General features: G+C 36.4%; 1 protein-coding gene across 1 annotated transcript in view; it reads right to left on the bottom strand.

Annotated features, from left to right (window-relative positions):
- LOC117292332 (neurogenic locus notch homolog protein 1-like) overlaps positions 1 to 14,491 on the bottom strand; it is a 57,743-nt gene extending 43,252 nt beyond the window's left edge. Inside the window, exons 1-5 of the mRNA XM_033774357.1 lie at positions 13,905 to 14,491; positions 6,575 to 6,703; positions 5,457 to 5,816; positions 1,352 to 1,429; positions 399 to 512 (exon numbers count right to left, since the gene is read on the bottom strand). Coding sequence (XP_033630248.1) covers positions 399 to 512; positions 1,352 to 1,429; positions 5,457 to 5,816; positions 6,575 to 6,703; positions 13,905 to 13,980 — 757 coding nt within the window. The 5' untranslated portion in view covers positions 13,981 to 14,491. The remainder of the gene's footprint in view (positions 1 to 398; positions 513 to 1,351; positions 1,430 to 5,456; positions 5,817 to 6,574; positions 6,704 to 13,904) is intronic.
- Between the last annotated feature and the right edge of the window lie 1,148 nt (positions 14,492 to 15,639).

Genomic DNA, 15,639 nt, shown 5'->3' with positions numbered 1-15,639 from the left:
GAAATACAATTTGCAAAAAGAAAATGGACTTGCCCGTTCAAAGTCGAAACCTGCACACGCGCTGTTGAATCTTCTTGATCGTTTATGAAATACTCTCTGGCTTTCAGCATGTTTTTCTGAAGTAAGCACAATATTTGCTGATCGATAAACAGCATTAGCGTTTTCAGATTTTCAAGGGACTTTTCAAGTCTCATTTTTTAAATCTTTCTTTGTAACAATTACTTTAAGTATATTTTTCATTGTTTCATGTTTTGAGTTGCGCATAGAGGCTCCTGCATTATGCGGCATATAAATGCCTTGTATTTTTATTATTAAGAAGATATGACCTTCTTCATCCTTACCAATGCTGTATCATATCTTTAATTATAATAAAAGAGCCCCCGGTGATTTATTCTTACGGATATCGCAGTTGACCCCTTCATATTCTGGCGGGCATTGGCAGGTGTACTTCTCTACACCATCGACGCAGGTGGAGCCATTCGCACAAGGAGAACTGGCGCACTCGTTCATACCTAAGATGGAAACAAATTAATCAAGAATTTAATTTAAATGAGCTTTCTGATTGCTGGAATAATAACAATAACAATATTAATAAAGAAAACAAAATATGGAGCAAGTGTTCCGCCTTAAAAAGGTGTTCATGTTGTTTGAGGAGGAAAAACAATTTAGGACTGTGGATTGTGTGAGTAAGCTTGTTTGAACAGCGGAAAATGTTTTGACAGTCAGTGGAAGTTGGTTCCACACCTAGGCTGATGTTACAGAAAAAGACCTACTGCCCCAAAGAGTGGAAGTTCTGAGCTGATGAAGCATCATGAGCTCATTTGAATGCAGTACGGTGTAATGTGTATGTACACAAGTAGCTAAAGGAAGCAACTACAAACCTACATGTACAAGAAGACAAACCTGCCTTGGACATATGAGAGTTTGTCCTTTGTTTCTTTTTACAGTATTTTAGTTTTTTACTTTTCTACGTTACTCATGTTGCACTTGGAAATTGAATGACATTTTATCCTTGTATGTAACTTTTCATACAATTTAATTCTCTGTCTATGTGCTTAGTTTGTGTTTTTGTAATGCAGGCCCTCAAGTTTTTAAACTAATTTGGCCCGCCCTTGGTAATTTAAAAGAAACAAATAAATAAATCAAATGGAAACTCAAATCGAAAACAATAAAAGGTAATCAGTCAGTGCTACAAAGACCAACTGAGGGTGTAAAAGGATCCAGTATTCCTGAGAGAAGCAATGATCCCAAATATTGTTACCCTCAAAAGGACATAATGATGAAATATTTTTGGGAAACCAAATTGTTTTAAAATTCTGCCAAGGAATGCAAACATCCTGGGTGTACTTACTCTCACATCTGTAGCTATATTCACCATCAATACAGAGTTCCCCCTGTGCACATGGAGTAATCAGACATTCATCACCATCTGCAAAGAGAGCAGTCACTTTTTGTTAGGATGATCAAGTCAGAACAAAATTGAATAGAATCTAATAGAAATTTATTTGCATCCTTAAAGCCATTGGACCCTTTCGGTACAGAAAACAAAATAAAAGTTCACAGATATACAAATAACTTACAGGGTTTACAGAAGGTAGTGGTGAAAGACTTCTCTTGAAATATTATTCCATGAAATGCTTTACTTTTTGAGAAAACACAAAATAAAATATAAATTCTCAATAGCGAGAATTACAGATTTATTTAAAACACATGTCATGACACGGCGAAACGCGCGGATACAAGGGTGGGTTTTCCCGTTGTTTTCTACTGACTCCAATGACTGATTGAGCCTAAATTTTCACAGGTTTGTTATTTTATATATAAGTTGCGATACACGAAATGTGGGCCTTAGACAATACTATTTACCGAAAGGGTCCAATGGCTTTAAAGAACACTTGATACACTTGAATAAAAAGAAAAATTACTTAAAAACTACAATACAACTAAAAAACAATTAAGACTTGACTTGACTGTACTCATTTCAAAAACGTTCACAAGGGAACCAGGCAGGACAAAAAGCAATAGAAACTAAACGATCTGTACAAAACAAAAGGAAAGTGACTGAGAAATTGTGTGAAAAGACATCAGGACAATGGGCACAAAATTAACATGAAATTGTAAAAATTTAAAATTGTTCAATGAGATCTCTCAATAAACAACAAGAAAAAAAACCACACAAAACAATCGAACAGCGACAAAAAATTGTGAAATATATGTTGAGAATCAACTAAGCAGACTTTTCTATTGGCCGTATTATATTAAAGTACCCCTAGAACTATGACTTTGTGCTAAGTATATCTCAAAGTTCTACTTTATTTTATTACAACGCTTGACAGAGCAAGCGCCAATGTCAGGATATAGGGGAAGAGCAGACATTTTAATTTTTAGGGTTAATAACTATTTTTGTTTTGAATGATTTGACCGTACCCCCTTTAAAAAAATGCTTGATGGCTGTCGTACCATATTTTCGAATCAATCACCAACCCAAAATTGGAAATTATTTACATTTGGTGCCCCCCCAACTATTGTGTCCTATTGTGTGTATGGAATCTAAGGAATTCTTTAGATAGGATTTTGGGGTATACTTTCTGTGCAAGAGGAAATATTATGTTAAAGTATAGGAACATAATAGGATTATATAGGATTGGACCAGAGCTGACAAAAAGTCACAGACGGTGTGTATGTTTTGCGTGATACAAGAAATAACAAACCTGTGAATATTTGGGCTTAATTTACATTTTGTGAGTCAAGAAAAAAACAGTGAAAATCTATGCACAGTTGTCAGCATTAATTAACACAATGTCCCTAACCAATTCTTGCTGATCAACGTACAACCAATATCAGATTTTTTGTTACGTTTTCTTTAAAACAGTTTTCTAAAATACGACTTGATTTTCACAGGGATATTTCATAGGAAAAAAATGGTTCTAGTAGGACTATGAACTTCACAAAGAAGCTTTCAGACTGAAATTCAAACACTATCCTTGAAAATCCAATCGTGTTTAACCCTAACCTTTAAAGCAATACTCATTGGACCAACAGGGCCACATTGACATGGTACCCTATTTTGAGGAATAAAACCCACTTTGTTCACGCCCCCTTCTGAGTTTCTTTGTAGCTTGAGATTGGAATGTTTTTATTGAATTTTAAGCCGATCACAAATTTACGGTTTAAAAGGTCACTTGTCTATTATTACAATTTCCTGACGTACACATACAGTGTAATGGGGTTGAACTGCTCAAACTTAAGTGTGACACGTTTAAGGAAGACAGAATTGAATTCCTTTTTTTGTCAGGCCTATTATTTTTTTTTTTTTTTTTCTAAGTTCAACTGAACATCATTCAAAAATGTCAAAAAACAACAGCAGCGCCTCTTGTGGTTCTCAGAAGACAACTTTCCACAGGGACTGAAGAGGTTCTCCTTCAATGAAGTAACTTTCATGTAAACTGAACTGATACAAATAACCTCTTAATTATGCAGACATACTAATTAAGTTTATTTGTTACACTGTAAATAAACAAACAACGTTAGTGGCCCAGTGACATTACTGCCCTAGCAGAGTCATTTAGCCTTTGAGAAAGACTCTGCCGGGGGCACAAATTCAAGCAACTAACTATTTGTTGCATACTATACATGTAGGCCTATATATCTTTTTGGTTGGTAAGCAATTCTACCCACTAGGGCACTTCTTAATCGCGAATACTTGGTACGGGCACTTCAGGCATGGATTAAGGTGCATGCTGGTCAAGCTAGCGATCAAGTTTGATCGCTATCTAGACCAGCAGGTAATTACAGGCCTTATATCACTGCATTGGACCACACTCATACAGTGGTACCAGAAATTTAATTGTATTCTCTGTACATGTGTAAAGCAAAATTAAGTTTCTGCATGGTTAACTTTATACACACCTACACAGACTTCAGAGTGATACAAACCCACACAGGTGTTGAGCTAGCACACTCAACAAGTCAACATGTCCTAATTAAAATTATTGTGGACGACAACTCATTCTTTAGTCAACGCTGCAAAATGTACTGTACCAGATTTATAGGCCTACAGTGTGCAACAGATGGTGTTCTATTATCGTGCTATGCTTGTGACTATTTTTTTTTCCCCCATTAGAATACAATGTCATTAGGGTAGCTTTGGACTAAAATAGTGTTTTTCGGATGTGAACTTTCATTCTAATCAGCAAGCAGCCCTGATACTCCAAGGAGGCAACCAAGGCGATTGCCTCCAAGCCCATTGGTCATTGCCTTGATGCTCTTGATATGCTCTAGTACAGATTGACAATTTCCTCATGGGGTTACTACTGTACCAAGGAGAAAATAACTAGCTGCCCTTGCCCTTAAAAAAAAAACATGTACAGACAGACCTGAGGGTACACTGTTGTTTTGGTGTACACATGTAGCTTGGCATAAATCAGGTTTTTTGAAAGTGCACAGTAATTTTATTTTTTTAAATGTCATTGAGTGGCAAAGTAATGGTGATTTTAAAGGCTTCAATCAGCAAAATCATTTAGCCTTAATCTCAAGAAACATCATCAGTCAATATTCTATGATTGCAGGAAAAAAATCTGCAAACTACGTAACTGCAGTACCCAAGAAAAAATACAATGTGTTGGTATTTACAATTTATAAAAGGGATTGGCACTTTTAGGCCTATACATCAGCCAACAAACACGCAGAACTGTGACTCAGTAATGAACAATAAAAGAAAAAAGTGCAAAATGGTTGGGGTGAGTGCACATTGTTAAAAACGCAGGAATGTGAAACCTTGTCGCTACTGGACTGTATAATATGACAACATTTCGATTGAAAATTGAACAAATTTAAACCTGTTATTTTTTTTCTGGGTTGTTTCCACATGTGTGTAGGTATGTTCGCAGAGCTGTATTTATGTGTTTAAAACTGTTGACAATGACAGAACAGATGCGATATAAATCACTCCAACATTTGTTAAACTTTATACTCCCAAAATGTTTTTGAAATCTGAGCATACAATGTAGAACTAAGTTACGAGGAAACCTGCTCTGATCTGCACATCACCTTTAAAAAATTAACAAAGTATACAAGCTTTGCACAAAATGTTCATGAATAAATGCTAACCATCATTTCGAAAAAGCATTTTGTTTGCTCTTGAAATCCTTTTAAACAAATTATACAAACTTTGCTGATCTAACATTTCCATTTTATGCTATAAAAAATACATTTTGAAAACAATTGTTGGTGGATCTTGATCGATTGGGTAGATCTTGACCGGGTCGATGATCCCAAGGTTACAATTTTATACCTTTATTTTTTTTTTACTTTTTTGAAGCTTCAAGAACCCCGACTTGACACAAGAAATGCATTACAACAAAGGTTCCCATATTAAGGGCACCCTATGAGGAAATTAAAAATTTCAAGGGCACGAAGGCAATGCCAAGGGGGCATGAATCTAATACTGTACTAACCAATAATCCAGCTCATGTTGAATCCAATGCGCGGTATGTTGAAGTCAGAAGAGAATAAAATCCATATCCGGTCTGCCATGATTTCCAGTGGAGCTGGAGGTGGGTCATACAGCCCTTTGTCGTACGTTGCAACAAAATTTTCAATGGCAACGGGTCCGGTACCAATCTCCACTGCATCCTTAGACTCTTCCATATCTAGGGCGTGGAATGTCAGGCGAAATTTGATGGCGTCCTTAATGCCAAGGAAAAACAAGCAGTATTGGTTGTTTGGGTAGAGACCTGGGTACCCGGGTGACGTGATGAATCCCCTCTTCTGGCCGTAAAAGTAACGTTGTCCACTTATGTCGCAAGAGGAACGCGCTGGACAATGATAGAGACAAGATAAATTTGTTATTGTTTACATGTATATAGATATTTATACAAATGGTTTCCCTGGGAGACCTCTCAGCCAAACAACCTTCTTCAGAGTTGCTATAATCTACAATCCCGGCCAGAATGTTTGGGCCACCCATTCCTAACTTTACATTAAACCATTCCCAGTACACTTCTCACCAACAAGAAACATTCTCTCCCCTGTCCCCTAGCTCAATGTTCACTATATTAAAGCAGAAGACCGTGCAATCAGAATCAACATTGAAAGGGGGCAGGGGGGCCCAACGAGATATGGCTGGGATTGCAGTTGACAATCGTCGATCCTCCCAATGGTCGTAGATCTTGATGAGATAACCGCCACCTTCCGACCTCCTCGCGACAGTCGCATATGTTTTGCAACCAGGGGTAAATGGGAACATGTGAGGGCAAAGATGGTTCTTTTACAAAGCAGTGGACACTATTGGTAATTACTCAAAATAATTATAAGCATAAAATCCTACTTGGTAATGAGTAAAGGGGAGCTGTTGAAAGTAAAAAACATTTTGAGAAACTGCTCCCTCTAAAGTAATGTAATTTTCAAGAAAGAAGTAATTTTACACAAACTTGATTTTCAGACCTCAGATATCCCTGTCGTGAAGGCAATTAATAAATAATAATAACATGCATTTGTAATAGTGCTTAATACAAGGTAAAGCGCTAATTATACAGTACATTTAATCAAGTCACTGTTTTTAAATGAAACTTACGTGGAGTTAATGTCGGTCGATCACAAGTCTCCCCTTCAAAGCCCTGTCGACACTCGCAATAGAAGGTCTGGCCATCTGGTTTATTTTCACAGTTGGCATTGTTTTGGCATGGGTTGAACTCACACGGTGCTGCAGAAAAAAAGAGAGAAAGAAGGGTTTAGCTTTACAGTGTTAAACCTAACAGGGAACAATTCAGTAAGGCCAAATAAAACAAAATAACCTCCTGCAAACTGTTTTTACATTTATGTGTTGAATGTATTGCAAAATCGAAAATAAAAAAAGGTTAAAATTAAAAAGAAGGATGCGGCCCCAAATAAGGATGGGACCAGGGGGAATGGACTGTTTTTCCCCTGTTTTTTGGGGGGCCTAAAACTGAGAATTAAAAAACACCAAAAGGATGTAAAAGCCATGAAAATGAAACAAGTGTAACCCCCATGGCCCTGACCAGCGGATTTCAAATATTGTACAAGAACACTGGAAGGTTTGTTGTGCAACCGTTCGACCAATGCGATAATGCAATGACAACATTTAGGGAAAAATGAGTATATATATAGTGGAAGTGTCATGGCCAAGCGGTTAAGAGCACCGCGAATTCAAACTCTGGTGTTTCTGATCAGCACTGAGCAGAGTGTGGGTTCGAATCCCCAGCCGCGTGACACTTGTGTCCTTAAAGGATTTGGGTACCTTTTCAAAATGTCCATAGATTTACATTAAACTTACAGGGTTTGAAGATAATGATAGGTGAAAGCTTCCCTTCAAATATTACTTACTGAGGTGCTGTAGTTTTTGAGAAATGAGTAAAACAACTTCATGAAAATACGTTTGTAAATGATTAAAATAATTTATTTTCATGACATTGTTTATCTCATTTCCCAAAAACTACAGCACCTCAGCACGTAATATTTTCAGGGAAGCTTTCTACTATCATTATCTTCAAACTGTGTAAGTTTAGTGTAAATCTGTGGACATTGTGTTTTTTGTCCTACAAAAGTTACACTTAACCATTGCTTCGTCCTTCGGATGGGACGTAAAGCCGTTGGTCCTATGTGTTGTGTAACGCATGTAAAAGAACCCAGTGCACTTTTCAAAAACGTAGCACCTTGTAAACCCTTAAAAGGTGCTAATAATTGGGTCTCCAAATTCATCACTGCAATAGACTGTGCAAGTCTCACGCGCACCGGAGCGAGAAAACTCTTAAAATTCCTAATTTTTACCAAGTAACCTGACCTGAGGTCAAGTTTAAATATCGGTTTTTCTTCGTTACTATGTTGACTTTATTTTAACTTTTATATATGCTGTTAATTTAGATTTTAAACAACATTTACATGTCATTTTTATGGTCATAAACTACATTAAACTAAAGTAATGGACGAAACAAAATCTCCCCAACGTAAAACTCCATAAAAGGTTGGGACCACAATGATCCCGGAAGTTCAAATCCGCGCAAAACTTGCACAGTCTATTACCTATCTTTCTGAAAGTTTGTATATATATATGTACTCAGCGCCTTGAGTACCTTGTTTGGTAGATACGTGCGCTATAATGTAAGACTTTAATATAATTATTATTTTATATATACTATAGCGCCCAAGTTACTGGGTCTAACCTTTTCTTGGGGCAATTTCACATACAAATCATATATAAAGTTCCTCAAGATACATGTCTTGACTCTTTCTGAAAAAATATTGTATTTTGTATCCATCATTCATATTTCATATAAAAAATATAAAAAGGAAAGAATTGCTTCCATTCCAGACACAAGTAAAGATCCAACATGATGCTAATATGTACTACTAGGAACTTACCATTTTAAGTCATTACTAATATTAATAGTATTATTAAGGTAAATGTTTTTAATATTATTATTATTCACAAAACTTATTGTTTCACGACAACAACTTGTGGTGAAGATAACACCGATTTGCGCCCGATCTACCCCTGCGCAAACTTTAAAATCATGGCGACGCAATAAGAATTGCGCCGTACAAAAATTGCAGCTTGCGCGAATTCAAATAAGGCCATCTTCAAAGATTGCTCTCCCAACAAAAATTGTTCATAAAAACTGCTGGATGATCTACTTAAACAATCGCAACCAAACTCACATTTAACAATTCCACTCAAACCTATCTAAGTTCTCACCATTATCTTGTAGTAGTAGTATGTGTTCTGTTTTACGGCATCTTTCTTGGTTTTAACTTTCTCGGCAATTCACGGTAAAATGACTAAAATCTTTAGGGAAAGTTTTAAAGGGACATTCCCCCGACAGCGCCCTCATCGACACAATTGTGATAGCTAGTTTGTTGATGAAGGTATATCATGGAGGTAGAATTCTACCTCCATGGAATAATTATTCAGTTGTGTCACGTTACTTCAAAACGTAGTGTCCTATTAATTAAAATGCTATTAGTAGTACAAGTAAAAGCTATTTTTTATGTTATCCCCAAATAAAGTTCCAAAATATTATTTGTAAACATTCATTGTGTTTCCTGCAATAACGCCAAGGTATATTTTCCCACACAGCTTTGACACGGCTTGGGCTAACTTTTATGTCCCAGCGGTAGTTGATTGATGCCGCATTCATACAAAATAATAGTGATATCGATCACGTGATCCATTTCACAATATAACACAACATTTTTTGTTTTTATGCCTGGATTTTATTGAACCAAAACAAAATTACATTTAAGGCCCAATGCAAATAATATTTAGAAGTCGAAAATCTAAAATCTAAAATACTAGTATTTTCCAGCCATTGTTTATTCTTCTGGGTAATAATTCAAGAAAAACAGGCCCACAAAATGAAATTGGCGCATCAAACGAGAACTTTATATATACAATACCGAAAAATAGGGCATTGTTTGTGGTTGAGCCCATTAGCATTATAGCCCGGGGGATGGAGAGGCCTCGTTTTGATCCCAAGGCTGACCATTAAAGGCTCTGTACACTATTGGTAATTAGGGCGTACTCCAAATACTAACTTTTCAGCATTATAAAAATTAACTTGGTAAGAGCAATGGGGAGCTGTTGATAGTATAAAACATTGTGGAAAACGGCTCCTTCTGGTAATTTTCTCACACAATATTAAAATATTTCAGAGACCTGAAGCCCTTTCTCGTGCATCTGAACGCACACACATAGAGCACTAAGGGTGTTTTGTCTGTTATTATCCTGCATTCATAAATACCTCAGACAGTTTCGCTATTCCTATTGGTCACATGGGTGTGCATAAACCTTTTGTTAATGACCGGTAAAAAGTGTTAATTCATGGGCGTGACACGCATTTGCACAGGTTTGTTATTTGATGAGAATACTGGTATTTGACAACTACGAACATGACAAAGGTCCCAGTGCCTTTAACCACATTGAGGACGACAGATGGAATTACCCAAGTTATAAGTAGCCGATTAAAATGTAGATCATCATCCTCTTTGTTATTTCGTTTCCCTAATGCAGACATGCTGCATGAATTATTTATGCAGTCACTTTTTACTATGACTGTGCTTCATTACGCCTCTGTGAAAAGTCAATAACATTCTATCTCCGGATGATGTGCGTTTCTATGGTAACCAGGTAATTCCTTTAGGAGTGATGCCCTTTGACCTTGTCATTGTAGTCTAAAAACCAAAACGAGAATGGAGGGAGGTAATAATTTGTGACCCAATAATGACTTCCTATCTTTTACTGACGTTCACTGATGGTGCCGTTTGGGTGTGGGCAATAATTATAACATCTTACGAAACTATGCGAGCAAGAAATACTCAAAATAATCAGTGTAAAGACGGGCTGCGTTATTCAGCGCATCATACAAAAATATCCTATTCCTACCGAAAAAAAAAACCAAAAAACCACCGCAGCATTTAAATTAAAGGTACTTGCAGCAAGATCTATTATTATCTACTATCAAAATCTTGTCTACCAAAAACCATACTTCCTCTTTATTTAAAAGCAGGGCAGTTAAATCATAGTGACTGATTGAGAGGGGTGCGTTGCCTTTGTGAAAAGAAAAAAAAAAATATGGCGAGTCAGCAGACAATCAAAGTTCAGGGCCATCAAACCATGCAGGGCCTATCTGTAAAAGGGGAGGGGAATGCCATTTCAGGACAAATTGTGTCCGGTTTAACAAAGTGAGTTGTAGCATTGAACTATCTACAGCACTTCACAACACCATTTTGTCGATTAAAGTTATAAGAATGTGGTGATATTTCTCATATTTTGTGGGTTTTAATAATAAAAAATAGAGTTTCCATCGGAAAACTGACTTCGGTATATCAATAAAGAAAATCTGCCGAAAAGACATGCACGTGCACGTGAACACCGTTTAAAAACTACGGTTAAATTATAACAGTCACATATAGAAATTAATTAACTTGGGTGTGGCCATTGTACTTATGAGGTTAATAGAGCTACACTGCAGTAGTCTGAACTCGGGTAATTCGATATTCCGCTTGTATGCCTACCGTCACTACGTTACTGAAAAGGCATCGAGGTTTGGGACATACAAAAGTCAAAAGGCCCCAAATCACAGGCAATAAATTATTCTTCCAAACTTTCAGGCTAATAAGAAATTTGTATCCCATCATTCTTCACAATAGTCAAGTAGTCACAATGAACGCTTATTCTACTTCAATTTTTGTTATGGAGAAATAACAAACCACAAACATAATATTTATAGGCCTATATAAAACCCATAAAACCATTACCATTTTCAAATTTTCATTTCGGTCTGTAAGTTTACGATACACTCACAAATCGGTTTACATTGTACACCATTATTTATAAATGAATGGCATTCAACAATATTGGCACCACTCCGTGGGTGCTGTGCTGGCTGGATAACTTCCACCATGGTTAATAAGCTGTACACCAGGGTGGCACGCCTTAAATTTACCATTGTAATAATGTTGATTACAGAAGCATGAGTCGCCAGTGCACCCATTGTGTATAAGGTCAATAAATAAAGGAACGGCAAACTCTCACTCCTTTTGTGTTATAATACCACCTGTATAGTGTGTTGTGGTATAGGCATACCAACGTCAGAAATTGTACAGATCGGTATGTACTCCCTGTAATTAAAGGCCCCAAAATATCAGGTTACAGAAATATTAGGCCTAGTCATGAAAAACAAGACCATGTTAACGCAGATATCCGTTGTTGCTCTCACTTAAAAGCAGAGTAGACCTTTGGTTTTTAGAACCGTTCAAAATATTTCAATTCTAATAAAACATGAAGAGCATGTACATGGTATATAAAACTATACCCATGAACATAATTATTATATATTTTAAAGGGTTGCGTTTTCGAGATATTGCCGAAAATCTTCCGGGGAGGGATGATTTCCAAGCAGGAAACAGTTCACTTTTGTATAAACTCTCCCTGTACAAGATCATTTTGACCGTATTATATTATTTCGTATAATATTGTTCATTTTGAATTATTTTGATTTCTACAACACTGAAAAGGAAGCGTGTTAAAAATAAAATAAATTAGGGGGGGGTGGGGATAACAAGTTATAATATCTGTTTCGTAGATAGTTCGAAGTGAAACATTTCTTGGCTACTATCCAAAGCTTATGTAGGCCTACATCTTACCACGCAAGTTTTATTGCAGTTTGAGAGTCATGTCACAGACCCTATTTGCAAGTCATTAAAACGACTTCCAAATAGGCTAGCCGAAATGTGGAGAAAGTAAACATCGATTTATCTTTATGACTTGATCTTGATGGTCTAATTTACGATAGAATCAAAATTAATGACACGGTAATCGAACAATATTACTGACAGAACTAAAACGGAGTTTGGAGTTGGACGCGGGCTTTGCAAGACTTCATTTCAGAGTTGAAAATTGAAAACAAACAATTATAAAACCTACCATCAATCGTCGAGAATTGTTTTGTTCTGAAATTATGTCCAAGTCAGTGAATCAGCAATTCAAGACCTTACACAATTATTTCGATTGCCACAAAAAAACCGTGCATAAAACCTATAACAAATTAATATAGATGATGTCTCTCTCTCAAAAGTGTGACTATTATTTTAATCAGGTGAAGAGTAACAATGTTAGTTGTATCATGGATTGTGTTGTAAGGTGAGTTTAGGATACGGTGATTTGTTAGTTTGTTAAAACAGCTATTACATTTGCTACTTTTAAACGAATTCGCGAACCATTTCGGGAGGGATGAAAACGCAAGCTTGTTTCTACAATCCACTATTTAAAATTTCTAGAAAATGATAATGTTCGTGTCCAAGGGAATAAGAACAATACAAAACATAATTAGTCCTATCTTGTGCAAAAATTTCATTGATAAACTCCTTTCATACAATGAGTGTAAAATAATGACATAATTATTGTATAAACCATTTCGAATAATTGCCATTCCGTCTCTCCAAAGGTCAGCATCTGTGCCATTGTCAGCGAGCACAGTATTGTTAATATTGGTTTGACTTTTTATAGAAATTCTAATTCTAAATAGAACACCTTGTGTTCTGCAGAGGTACATTTGCACGAGCGGTAAAAAAACCATATTGCGACGACTGACAATGTAAAAACACAGATCAATCCCATCTGTTTGCTTTCCGTTTTATTTGTTCTGTGACGGACACAATTAATGCAGAATGGGTTCATTTTGTCAAATTTAATGCAAATCAGAAGCACCTACATATAGCACGACAAAAATGATATTTCATGTATTTCTAATTCTATGTCATATTCTATTTGTCAATTATTTTTTTTAATTTATTTTTCCCCTGTGTTGCCAACGATTTTCAATAATTATTTCATTCTTAATGAAATCTTTTTTACCTAAATGATACATTTCTTTTTGTTAAATTAGGTACAGAGTGGCAGGAAACCGATTTTTTTTATTGGTTTAACCATCGACAATCAGCAGGCTGCGGTGCTTGTTCAAATTTGAAATTTAGCATATTTTTGTCGTATTCTTTTGTTAAATTTATTCATCATATTGTTCCTTATGTCATAAGAGATAACTCATTTATTCTTCGTTTTTAATCCACGTTTATATTTCCTAAAATATCAGATTAAACGGCGATTTTTTGTTTATCCCTAGCCGTCCGAAAAAATATAACATGGTTAATTAAAAAGGCATAGGGTCTACATGTACACGGTTAATTGTAACAAGAAATACCTTGACGATTACTCAATGCATAAATGCTTCTGCTTGGAGTGAGTGGTTCGCCTCATCACCAAAGTAATTATTGGGAATTTTTGTTTTAATTATGCACGAATATAACGATAATAATTTGATGTACAATGTACTCCGCTTAATGTTGTAATGGTGTCATATCAGATACCGTTATATAATTGATGTGTTTACCTTGTTGCGTTCTAACCGACACTGCGAGCACAAATATTCCCAGAATAACTCCAAGCTTCCTAACCGCTGAATCCATCTTTGGCTTGAAGGAATATTGTCAACTCTAGGCAAGCAATAAAGCACCGACCCAAGAGGGTCAAGTTAGCCCAGTTTCCGAGTGGTTTAAATATCTTCTCGATGTATCTCTCTCAAAAAGATGGTGTTGTTGTTGTATCGTTATCTTCCAGTGGTATTTAAAAACACAACCAGTTCGTCTGGTGCCCTGCTGGACGCTTTCACGTTTCCTTCGTAACACGCAATGTATACCGTTGCAGTGTAAATCCAACACGTCTGGGAAACAACCACCTGTTTACGACGAATACCTGAGACCGTGACAGCCCAAAATAAAATTCCACATCAGTGTTCACTCTGCTCCCACGATTCACGTCTGAACCACATAATGATTTTGTTAATACTTTATATTTCCTCGATTCGGTCAAGTCCACCTTTACAAAAGACAAATTTTCGAAATGGTCCAGTGGGCTTGTATTATTCCCAGACAATTCCAAGCCGTTGGTTACGGCAGAGCTTCGGCACGCTGACTCAGTGTTAACACGGCTTTGTGAACGCCACCGATTCAGTCAACCGTAGAACCATTGAAATTCAAACTACTGACTTGAATGCTTTCTGGAAACCACCAACCGGGGGCGATAGTTAACGCCTCAGTGAATGCACACAAAAGGCACTAGTAGATTTCTCACAAGGTTTATGGGCAAGTCAGTGTTTCATAAGCACGTAGTTTGATAATAAGGCTGCTCTTAAATTTTAAACACATTTATATGATAGCCCTTTCCTACCATACACCACGTTGAATGGAAACAACCAGTTTATTTTACTATTTTCCCCCAAAAAGACATTCTGTGTATTTCTAGATTAACTAAACATTATTTTAAGAACTTGTTACTACATAAAGTAAGTGGTGTTTTTAAACTAAATAGTTTGGAGTTAAACTGTTTGAGGGCCACCTTTGAAAGTAATTTAAAATAGAAAGGCCCCCCCCCACCCAGCCTCCTCTTTTTGGAACCCCTCCCGCCCGGGCGATCAACTGATATTTTCTACTATGCCTATAAACAATTTTTTTCTCGTATTATACTCTCTTACATCATTAAAATAAAAGGGGTGGGGGATTTGGAATCGCGGTTGGGTGGGGGGTGTTCAAAAGTACCTTCAACTTGTACAATATCCAGATTTATTGTAATACTATTTTTTTTAAAGTGATTTTAAGTGAATACGTCCTTGCTCAAAGGTTAATTGAACAACACCGAAGGAGAACGATTCGGGCTGTTGAACACTGAAGGTTGCATTCTTTTCAGTACAAGGTTAAAACAAACCAACCCTGACGGGGTAAAGAATATGAGACTGAGTCAACTTTTGTCAGTCCCTAAAGTGATAAATTTGTAAAAAATTAGGCAGCTACAAACAAAGTTCAGGGTTTAATATAACTAGGCAGAATGTTTTTGTTGTACATCGAAAGGAGGCACTTTTTTAAGGTATTGATAGGGGAGAAATATTTCAAAAGCGAAATTACGATAAAAACAATGCGAAAGTAGGGCCTACACAAACAACCAGACTAAACAACGGAATAAAGTTATTCACCGGCGTCTGTATTCCAAAATAATGAGCACATTCGAATCCAAATCAAACTATTTGAATATTTTCCGATAGTCTTGTCTTTCTCTGTCTTTGATCGATATCG

The sequence above is a fragment of the Asterias rubens genome, chromosome 7 (assembly GCF_902459465.1).
Source record: "Asterias rubens chromosome 7, eAstRub1.3, whole genome shotgun sequence".
NCBI classification, from domain to species: Eukaryota; Metazoa; Echinodermata; class Asteroidea; order Forcipulatida; family Asteriidae; genus Asterias; species Asterias rubens.
This window is presented reverse-complemented; position numbering and strand designations above follow the sequence as displayed.